Genomic DNA, 12,176 nt, shown 5'->3' with positions numbered 1-12,176 from the left:
CAGAAAAACGGAATGAGTACTAAGATTAAACTTTTCTCCCTGTTTTCTCAAGTTAGAAAAACTTCCTATTCTTTTCTGCCTTCTGACAGACAAATTGGGTGGGAAAGACTAATCTCTTTTATTACAATCATGTTGATCTCTTTCCAATAATTCTTATGTCTAGTAATTAAGGGAATTTTCTTTCTAAAAGAGCTGTATTTTTAAAGAATTCCAACCTTCCAGAGTTCTTCTAATAACTTTGGATATACATCTAATAGTAGTTAATTAAGAAATCATTGAAATTGACTTTGAAGTTATATTTGAGCTAACCCTAGTATCTTTACTCATGCCTAGATCACCTTCTCAGTGCAAAAATGCAGTTCATTGCCTTCTCTTCTGAAAAAAATTATAGCTATGATTTGTTATCCTCAATATTAGAATGAACTGCTGCAGATCTCTGCCAATTGATTTATCAGCTGATGATATTTAAATGGAGGCAGTGATATTGAAGAAAACAGGCTAGAAGAGAAGAAAGGGGAAGAAAAGGGGGGTGCACAGAATTCAAGACGTTGGGCTTTGCTTTGGACTGATTTAGAAATTGTGTTTTTGTTTGAACAAGGAACTCTAAACCTGGATTCAGCAAAACTATAGCTATATTTGTCTTTCTATGGCATGGGTCATGGTGAAGACTCATAAAATCACTCGATGGCACCTGTGAAAACAGAAAGATATCAAAACAATGGCGCTCTGTCCGGTCTTGTTAATGCATGTTCATGTGCATGGGCTCTGCTCTCCCCAGGGGTTCATGCCATGGTCCTGGCCTTTCACCACACTGTCACAGAAGGGTAGGCGCTGTGGCCTAGACATAACTTCCTATTGCTTACCTATTGCTTAGGACACTTGCTCTTTTTTCTTAGGCAAAGTGTACATATTGAAAAATGATGAAAACGGATGCCATTTTGGGATTTTAAGAAGCTCTTCCTACATTTAGGACTTGACGTGCGTGTGTGCGTGTGCACGTGTGCATGTGTGTGTGGATGCATGCAGAAATGTATCTGAATATGTGGGGAGTGGTAAAAGAGGCAAAAATAATTTTAAAAAATTATCAGAAAGGGAAGCTGTAAAAAAGCAGTCAGTTTTTTTGGGTAAAGCCACTGATTCTCCATTGCCTTTATTATTCTGATCACTCATGCACTTCTTACACTGGGCAGTGATCTGATTCGATCAGACTCCCCAACATCAGGGGTCATGGTGGGAAAATGAGAAGATGAAGATAAGATCATTCTGAACTCATGGGGTGTAAGTAGGAAAAAGACATGGTACCTCATCCTCTCAAAGTACACACCTTGATGACTATTCAATGATAGAAGAATGCCTCAATATTAAGACAGGCTCATGTAATCAAAAGATTTTGCAGTCATAAACATAAGGTCTTTTGCCATTTTTAATGACATAGGAAATGTTCAACTGTAATGTCAACTGAAAATATTTCAATGCAAAGCAGAACATACCATGTGAACCACAATACTAAGAAAATTCATGCATTCGTATTTCTATATAATCATTTTTATAGTCCATATACATGTGTCTGTACATGTACACACATATATATGTACACAGAAATATATTAGGAAAAGACCAAAAAGAGTTATTAGTTCCTGGTGTTTGGAATACATGTTATTTTTCCTTTATATATATATATATTTAAAATGTTTGCTTATTTATTTTTGAGGGAGAGAAAGAGAGAGAGAGCACAGTGGGGGAGGAGCAGAGAGAGAGAGAGGGAGACACAGAGTCTGAAGCAGGCTTCAGGCTCTGAACTGTTAGCACAGAGCCCAACATGGGGCTTGAACTCATGAACTGTGAGATCATGTCCAGAGCTGAAGTCAGATGTTTAACTGACTGAGCCACCCAGCTGCCCCTGGCCATTGTATTTTGATGTTTTTCTGTCTTCCGAGTTTCCTATAATGTATAGTCACAGGAATTAGAATATTCAGGTAAGACAAAACACAAGTCTGAGAAAGTATAAAATAGAACCATTTAAAAATACATTATGAGCACATGAAATCAGCTCCTTAAATTCCAAGTGGCATCTAAAGATGATTTAGTCTGTTCTGAAATCATCACAGAAGCTGCTTTAAAACAATATGCCTGACTTTAAATAACTTTAAAAATCAATCCACATTTAGGCCTATTTATTTAGTAAATCTCTGTCTCCAAGAAAAATCTTAATGGAACTAACTCTATGGAAGCCTAATTTGTGGGGTTCTGTGTTCTTTTTATAATGGAAATGAACCATAAGAAGCCCTTTTTATGGGTTTCAGTGTCTCTTTCTGTGAATCTCTAAGGACCTCTTGGTTCTCCTCCTGAGCTGCAAAGCCTGACTTCCTGACAGCTGGATGTGCTCTAGGTTTGTCAAGCTCAGCATGTCCAGACAGTTCATTATCTTCCCCTGTAAACTGCGTCTTCTCCGGTGATCTCTGTGACTGTTCAGAGTACTACCATCCTCCCAAATACTCAGGCTAGACACCATGGGACATCTTTGTTGCTTCTCATTCCCATACTTCCTATAGGCACTCAGCTTTGCTAGGTGTGATGTCTGTCAAGCACATTTCCTTGTGACAGAAGTTTGGGTCCTTTTGCAGCAGTCAGCTAACAGATCTCTGCCTGCTGCCATTGCCTCCCCCAACCCAGCCTGCTCACTGCTATCACAGTAATCGACATTTTACTTCCCATCTCAAGAGTCTTAAGCAGCTCTATAATGCCCAGTGAAATTTCTGAGTCAAGTGTTACCTCTTCTAAAGCCTATCCTCAATGTCTCTCTCAACATCTGGCCAGAAATTCCTTTTTCCTCTTCCAAATACCCATCACACTAACTCTGCTCATCACTTTTAACTATCTACTGAGTTCTAATGTGTATAAGTTTTCTCTAGCTGGACAAAATGCGACAGAATCCATATCGGATCTTTACTGGATCTCTGAACACCATGCCCTGTGCAGAGGCAGTTAGTGACTACCCACTTGACAAAGTCAGGCCATTGGTATGCAGGCACAAAGGCAAGCAGTACCATCCTGAATGAAAGCAAGCAAACAAAACAAGGTCAAAGAAAGCCTCCCAACAAACTGCCATTCCCTGTGCACATATTTAGTCCAACTCCCTGCCTTCTGCTAGCTCTGGCCTCTGTGGGAGGGAGCAGACTGTTTGGGAAGAGGTTTTGGCTACTCTCACAGCAGAGGTGATCCCGAGATCTGAGGCACAGAAAGGAGAGTGTAATGACACCTGTGCTTCTAGTCTGCTCGGCTGAACTCTGTGTCTTGTTCATTAGTTATCTCTCAGAGATAGCCATGACAGCTTAAAAAAATCTTCTCTTTCCTGTCTCATGTGCCTTCCAGATGCCATGCTGCTTTGTAATGATGCAACTCTCTCTGGGCAATGTTGGGGCCCAGATTCTAGTTGATTTCTCTTTGCCTTTGCCATGGTACCAGGCATACAACCTGGTGCAAGTCAGACACTCAATTAAAAAAAAATGAATGAAATTGTGAGTGGTGGAGGGAGCTCTGGCATGAAAAGGAGTATTTCATCACCTCTCGACAACTCTGGAGCAACAGAAACCAATCTCGTCCTAAGCAAAGGTTTAGAATGGTGGGGGTGGGGGAAAGAAGTAAACAAAAGTTGGAAAGGACACAGGTGCTCACTTTTTCATGAGTGGTAGAGCACAAAGGATCATGGTACACTAAGGAAAAGGACCCATGAGGAGGAGCTGGGAGATGGACATTCTCTTTTCTCTAGCTGTCTTTCTGTATGATCTTGAGTGCTTTACATTTGGACTTTGGCAAGATCTAATTAGATGAAATCGGGGGTTTTAAGATGAAGTAACCCACTTCATGGAGCTCTATCTTACCTGCCCTCTTCCTAGTGGCTGCTAGGCAGCTACCTAGAAGGTAGCTGTATGGACGACAGATTGAAAACCACTGAACTAGGTGATCATCTCAATATCTTTCCTACTCTATTGTTTGGTGACTTCTTAAAACATCGTGGGTTTTCCTAGGAAAGATGGGATCCAGCAAATGAGAAGATACTCTGCAAATAGTTCACCTTTTCTTAAACCATTGTACCTATGAGGCAACATTCATTTACTAGGAACCACACCAAAAGAACCCTGTTTTATCATCTGGGTTTGAAAATAGTTTTAAGGCACATACTCATTTTTCGGCTATACAACCACTGGAGAGTTTTTGATCATTTGACCTCAAGTATTAGTATTTCATCATGTTGATATTTCTGTGGTTAATATTCTTGACATTAATGAATGCAATTTCTGAACCACTTTTAAGTAAGTGGGACTAATATTTCTTTGCGCTTTATCTCATCCTGTACTGTCCCAAGTGATTGGTCACGGTTTAGCAACCATCAGTATTTATGCTTATATAAAAGAGGTTTGCTTGACCTGAGTATGTGAACGCTTCAAAGACCCAGAGCAAACTTTGCATTGATATGGTTGTCAATTCTACACTGGCTGTGGGAGTTGGTGTTGGGCTTAAACCAGATATTACAGGGTGTTGATGGCATCATGAAAAACAAGGTAATGCTGCCTCAAGGATCAGGTTACCTGAGTTTACACAGTTGAGGAGATACTCTGGAAATGGAAGTACTTAGATTTATAACCCAGCTTTCTTTTCACAATCTAACTTGGGGCAGATCACTCATCCTCTTTAGGCTTCAGTTTGTTTATCTGGAAATACAGATAATAATCTCTGTCCTGCTACCCTCTCAGGGAATGTGAAACTGAATTGAGATAATGGATGTGAAAGGACTTTATAAACTTTAAATAGAAGTAACAAGTCATTTTACAGGTTTGGCTCTCACTTTGATAATGATAGCTGACTTTTGGTGAGTGCTTGGACGCTTGCTAAGAGCATTATGTGTGTTACCTCATTTAATGCTCATAGCTACTCTCTTACATGGATATTACACTCATTTTACAAATGGCAAAACTTGGTCCTAGAGAAGTTAAAAAGTTACTATCTAGTGCAGTCAAAGTGACAGGTTGAGGTTAAAATGGAGGATGATGATGAAAATATTTGTTCTATTAACTCACAAGTTAATTAAATCACATAAATAATTATGCTTGTAAAAAGCATAAAATGTAATATGAAAAGTGATTATCATTATTGGCAATAATGAGCTGATTTGGTAGAAGGACTGAATTGCCACAATAACGGAGTTATAGCTGATCGTCTTGTGATGTGTGGTATGACTATAAAATTGGGAAGGATCTGACCATGCATCCTAAAAAGAACCATAAGTGTGTTTTTTTACTTCATTATAGATAGTACATGAAGGTGGAAATAGGATTTTATGGTGAAGTTTCTTATTGCTTACTCATTAGCTACTCAAAGCAATGAGTTTTCCAAGATTAGAAAAATATTTCATTATACTTTAATTGCTACCTAAGGAACCATTTTCTAGTCTTTTGAATGACTTCTCATTTTTTGGAGACAGGGCATAAATCCTATCTGAATTAAATGGCAATGTGTCACAGCTGGGTAAGCGGGGATTATTAGACAATTGAACATTGTGATTTGTGGAGATGTTAATTGCCTTAACTTCTCATGGTTGTTGTATTTTAAAAATCTGATAAATGTGATTTACTTTGATGAAGCTATTTTTTAGGAATTTATGTATCTTGCTATTATAACAACAGAGAGCTACGTTTCTAGACCCATATAGAATTTCTCCTCCTTTCATGGAGGAGAAAGCTGATTTCTGGGAAGTTTAGGTGTTCCTCTCTGAGGTAACAACACTATCATTATCATGATCTTAGACATAATAGCTAACATTTTTGAGTGCTTATCATGTGTCAGACATGTGTCAGGCAAGTTCTTTAAACATATTAGGACATCTATTTCTCCTAATGACTCTGTGTAAGTATTATTATTTTCCTCACTTCACAGGATTAAAGATTGAGACTTAGCAAGAATGAGTAACTGTCCAAAGGCTAGTCAACCAATAAATGGCACAGCCAGGATCCCAAGCCAACCTGTTTGCTTCAAAACTCCCCTCTTGACCACCAGACTGTTTTACCATTGGGTTATTTGGTCACCAAGTTAGCATGACCAGATTTTTACAGCCCTCTACACATAATGGCTCACATGATGCAGATTATTTCTTTAAAGTTACATTAAGATTCAATCTGAGATTTTGTTTACAATTTGGATGATGGCCAGGGATGACTTATGTAATTTTCTGTCAAATTAAATGGAGCTGGACAAAAAAGTCCACTGGAACTCACCAAGAACCACTGCTCGGGGCCTACAAGTTTGGGCATTTTCTCAGGACTGTTACTCAGAATTCCTTGAGGGAAGAAGGAATCTGGATGCAGTTTCAGCTTGAAACAGATTTGTTTGCTAATGATTGTGACCATGATAGTGTGATGAGTGAGAGCTTTTTTCACTTTTCCAACCCTTGCCAATTTAAGCCCCCTTCATTACTGCCTTGGAGGGAAAATTCGAGACCCGTGCCAGAAAAAATCTGAAAAGGTGGTTCTCTGATCTTCTCACAAACAACATCTTGCACAATTTCCCCCAGACAGCATTAACAGTCTTTTCAGTCTCATAGACTGAGATATATAAGGACAAATGTAGCATAATTTATATTTGAAGCCACTCTGAAAACATAAGGTGCTTATCAGCTGAGCTAAAACTATGCCTTTTTAGCTGTGGGTGAATCATAGGCATACATTTTGAGGCTTTCTGGCCACATGATGGATTTTACCCTACGTCTGGGAGGCGAAGATGATACAAAAAATTGCACGAACAAACAACAGCAGAGGAAGGCATTAAAAAAAGACAGAAACTATGATTATAGCATGACAGGCAAAGGAGAAGTTTCTACATTTGATTAGATCCTAAGTGTCTTAGCTACATGAGAAAAGTTTCATACCACAGTGTTAAATTAACGCAGTGGAAAACAAATTAAACATGCCGATCTCAGACAAATGGGGGGCATGCCTCTGGACTTCTAGTGCCCAAATTGAGACCATCACCAGAACACCATATAGAGTCTATGGTGGTATTAGTAAGGTCATAGCTCTGAGTCACCAATGAGAAACATTCTTAATTTTAGCTAAAAGCCATTAAAATTTTACCTTCACATTCTCTTCCCTTCCATTATAAGTGTTAAGTTTTGGCTTCCTTTTTGAAACCACCTTTGGCTAGGAAACAAAGTCTTTTATCACTTCATAAAAATGACTGCATAAAAGACACCAGCAGAGAGCAACAAAGCTCTCTTGGGTTGGGACTTCTGGCGGTCAGGTAGGCTCAAATGTTGGTCTAATTGTATAAGGGATTCATATTCCTGTCTCAGCAAAATGTCAAGTTGCTATATGTCATGGATATTCAGGCTTGCTTTAGGATAGTGGAAACCAAGAATGCTAAACTGCCGAATTCCAAGTGTCCGCAGTACACAGTATGATCTCATCTATGTTATGAACTATAGACAAGACTGGAAAGAAATATAGCAAAAACATTAACACTGGTTATTTGTGGGCACTGGAGATTATTAGTGAGTTTTATTGTTTTCATCATAGGCTTTTAACTCATCAACATTTCTTAGCATTAGGCATCAGAAAAAAGCCATAAAACCATAAAAATTGTTTTAAAAAAAAATGGGCTACATGTCAACAATCTCTTTAACTTCAAGATGAACCAATCCACCACCATGTGAGCCAGTGCATATTGTGAGTGAAATGAGTAAATGATAGTATTTAGTTCATTAGTTCAACTGTAAACATTTACTTATTATCAAGGAAATTAATGTGAACAATGAGGCTATTTTAGTAAACAGAAAAAATTGGGTAACAAGGATTATGGAGAATGGTCATGACAACCAGTTTATTTCTGGTTTGTTTTGGTTTTAGATGTGCAGCACTGACAAAATTCCTATTATCCCAGAGAAGGAGTTGCTAATGGTAACGGTTTTCACACTTCACCTTGCAATCTTAGTATACTTATGTTTTCAGTTAAACAGTCATACTGAAGAACTTAATGATGTGGGCAAAAAGTAGTTACTTTGGTGGCATAACATTTTTACAATTATTACATTTTTTTTACAATTTAGCTGAATTTTAAGAAGTTAAAATTAGTTTAACATGTTTGAATATATATATATGAACTTTCTGTGAATTATTGTTTAAAAATACTTCAAAATGTATACAATGAAATTCAGTGAAGCAACTCTGTGGAATAATAGGTTCTGTAGGCAAGGTCTGAAAGCCATAATTTAATGTAACGAACAATCTTGTCATCTCATTTTGTAGGGTCCAGAAAAAACTGAGGTTCCAGAAAGGTAAAATAATAAACGTAGGGCTACACACTAATTATTTAGTGTACGTTTTGCTGTCCATGGTACTTCCCAGACTGGACAAGCAATAAACTTGACTATGTGAATGGGATTTGGCTTTCAAATAATATATAATAGGCTCTAAGTTCTAGTCTCATACAGGCAAAGTGAACAAATATCTCAAGGGCTAGAAAAAATAACTTTTTTGAAATTCAAAAATATCTCACTGTCAGTACTCAGAACGTCTAAATTTTCTCTTTTGGGGTTTTTAATTTTAGACACAAAGGCCATAGTTTAATGTCACTGTGTTACTCTTGGTTTTATTATTAGGTAATTAAATCTGTAGCTAGAAATCAGTTTCTTGAGGTTGTGTCTAATAGGAGGGCAGACTTATTTTATACAGTATCTTCTCTTGAACTATCACTTCTTACTTTCTCTCAGAATTTAGAAAGGCTGCTTTGATTCCAATATATGCAAATAAAGCACAATGAATTTCCCAGTGATCCTTGGAGCAGCAAATCTACATTTCCTAAAGTAGTTTCCTCTTAAATCTCTCCAACTGCTAAGTCTTAATTTTTACAGCTTAGTTTAATTACTTCTGCAATGAAAAAAGCAGCTTCCTGACATTTGTCTCTAACTTATTTTTTCTTTCCCTCCAGTTTTTTTCCTTAATAGCCACCTGTCCCAACATTTATACATGTGCTGTATTAGATGTCTTAAAATATCATAGGGCGCAGACAAAGCATAAATTTCACAAGCAAACTTCTTTCATTATAGCATGGCCATTTGCTTTTGGATAATAAGAAAATAAGCCACAAATATTACTCCAACCAAGAAGGGAGAAGCTAGGAAAAAAATTGAGTAGATTATAAACATTTTCTTAAAATTGTTAACAAAATGATTTTATTTCACAACTGTCTTCCATGGCCATCTCTTTATTAATGTTTTTTTTTCCTCTAGTTGTGGAGATGACTCCCATTTCTCCTAGAAATTCATACATAAATTTTAATGACAGTGTGTAAAGACAACTGATCTGTCTGAATTAGGATAACTATGCTTTTCACACACTGGTCTTCTTCTGGTATAGATATAAGGATATATAATAAGTAGAATAATTTAAAAGTAGGGTTGAACTGCATTGGTTATAATCATCTTGGCTAAAAACGCTTCATACTCATAAAATTTCCAAAATACAAAAAGTCCAAGCAAAATTTTAACACCTCATTCAGTTTTTATACCATATCCATTTTTTAATACATAATTTTCTGGTGTAATATGACTCTAAGTTAAATTAAAATTCACCTAAATTAAATAATTATAAAATATCAATTCTTTCTGTTTCTTTAATGAAAACATGTTATTCTGAGTTCAGTTTTATGAGCTAAGTATATGAAAAAGGCAATTTTGTATCACATGCAGAATTTAGAATTCATGAATATGAGATAGAGTGTAAGAAAATAAACTTTAGAAAGTTAACAGCAGAAAATACAAACTTCAAAGATAGAACAATTTTCATGCACATTGTTCATGTAGTATTTCAACTATTTAAAAATTTTGTTTTATGTATATATGATGACTCCACAATGATATAAATAATAATATTGAGGTGCTTTTAAGAAATCCAAGGAGCTTCAGAAAGGATTTTTTATCTTTTGGTGTTCATGATTAGCTTTTTTGAAGAATTTTTTTTATATCCTCTCTCATATGTTTAGGATAAGGAAGCTAATAAAGAGATTTACCAGGAAGTTCTGCAACTACAAAGGCAAATGTTACACCATGAACAGATTGTTGCCCTGTACTTTTATGACTACTCATCATCTGAGATATTTCATTTGTCAGTCTGATCCTTAATCCTACAGATAATTGAGGGCCAATCAAGGTTTCCAAAAAGCAACACTACTAGTGCAAGTGTCAAGTGTCTCTTTAATGTTCCTAATGAAAAAGACCTGTTAAAAAAAATCTGACTATTGAAAATAAGTCCTGCTTCCTCTTTAACAAAGTCAGGGTGTATTAAAATTAGAGCTGTTCTAAGACCGGTTTTGATTCTAGTTAATTAGCGTGGACCAGGGTAAAATGGGTCAGTTGCTATCCTTACGTATGGTCTACTCTGATTATGTCACTGGTCAAGTGACAAAGTTAAAATGGAAGGAAACCTGAAAACATTTTGCTACCACATTGGCCTGGACCTTGTTAAGGAGGGATACAAGTACCAGAATAAAAAGAAATCAGAAGAGAAAATAGCTCTGAAGAGTGCTCCGCAAGTGGAAACTCTGTAGACCCTGAGAGGGCATCATATAGCTTCAAGAGCATGGGGCATGGGTTCCAATTACACATGATTAGGAATGGACACTGGACAGCAACACTTATTTATTTTTAATTAAAAATTTATGAAGCTTATGGAACTCAATTTATGTTTATGATACATAAACTAGTACATTTGACTGACCTGGCTGGACAAGGATCCAAGTTGCACTCTTGAAGTTTGGGTTTGGGTTTGATGTTCTCCGGGTAATAGTGACAATATTGATCAGCAACCACACGGCTGCTCCGAAGATCGTAACACTCAGCCGATGTCAGCTGGTAACCTGCGGTATCAAACCAACCAGGCAAGTTTAAACACACATGTCATGTTAAAGTATAATGTAATATACTTCTTTATGCTTCTTGGCCATCTCACAGTAATGAAAATTCTTCCCCAATGCTACAGTAATTTCCAGGACAAGAGACAGAAATATGGAAGGCTCATTAAGTTTCACAGGCCTCTAATACTATTTTTCCACTCAAATTTTAATAATCAAATTTTATGTTGGGATGAGCACTGGGTGTTATGTGGAAACCAACCTGACAATAAACTATAATAAAAAAATTAAAAAAAAATCAAATTTTACTGTAAGGCTTGAACTACATAAGGGTATAGCTAGGTGATCAGATTCTGCTGTAAGTACTATTCTTATTAATTTGCTTTGTATAATCTAAAAGTGTAACACAGATATCTGTATCCAAAAGAGATGATCAGTATTTATTTGCCACCCATCTCACACAAAGATGCAAAATTGCCTCCCTTGTATCTGAAGCACCAGGGAGTATAAACTCCCAAATCAATCAATCAAATAAACCCTAACACTGCTTCCTTTGATGGATGGGGGACAATGAAATACAGCACAAGCTTGGGTCATGCCAGCTGCCTGGGAACATTATTTTTGTCTAAATTCAACCTGAATAAGTTAGGCTGAGTAAATGGAGGATTAAGATCCTAATAGTAGACACTAGAAATCCCTACAAAACAATAACAACGATAATAGTACTCCCTTACTGTTCAATTGTTGCTGCACCTAAAACCTTTGTCATTTCTCTTTAAGTCTCTAGCCAATGTTTTTTAGCATCCATGCATAAATTTCCACTGTTTAGAGAATTCTCAATTGTTGCTGCACCTAAAACCTTTGTCATTTCTCTTTAAGTCTCTAGCCAATGTTTTTTAGCATCCATGCATAAATTTCCACTGTTTAGAGAATTCTCAATTGTTGCTGCACCTAAAACCTTTGTCATTTCTCTTTAAGTCTCTAGCCAATGTTTTTTAGCATCCATGCATAAATTTCCACTGTTTAGAGAATTCTTTTTTTAAAAAAAAGCATTGCTGAGTAATTCTGAATTCCATTCATAATGTGTTTTACCTTTTCCACCTGCCTCTTTCTTGTCCTGTGGATTTCTGGTGAAGTGGTGATGAAGACTTAGATTCTTAGGGTGGAAAATAAATGTACATAGAGAATTTTTTTAACTTAGGCTTTTTTTTAATATCATTCTAACCCTAACCAACCTCCAAAGCATATTCTCCCTGGCTGGTGGTTGAATATTGTTA

General features: G+C 36.7%; 1 protein-coding gene across 1 annotated transcript in view; it reads right to left on the bottom strand.

Annotated features, from left to right (window-relative positions):
- ADAMTSL1 (ADAMTS like 1) overlaps positions 1-12,176 on the bottom strand; it is a gene marked incomplete at its 5' end in the record, with an annotated part of 912,424 nt that overhangs the window by 223,736 nt on the left and 676,512 nt on the right. Inside the window, one exon of the mRNA XM_077765085.1 lies at positions 10,767-10,905. Coding sequence (XP_077621211.1) covers positions 10,767-10,905 — 139 coding nt within the window. The remainder of the gene's footprint in view (positions 1-10,766; positions 10,906-12,176) is intronic.

The sequence above is a fragment of the Crocuta crocuta genome, unplaced genomic scaffold (assembly GCF_008692635.1).
Source record: "Crocuta crocuta isolate KB4526 unplaced genomic scaffold, BGI_CrCroc_1.0 scaffold687, whole genome shotgun sequence".
NCBI classification, from domain to species: Eukaryota; Metazoa; Chordata; class Mammalia; order Carnivora; family Hyaenidae; genus Crocuta; species Crocuta crocuta.
Note: the sequence above shows the minus strand (reverse complement) of the source record. Positions and strands in the feature narration are given on the sequence as shown.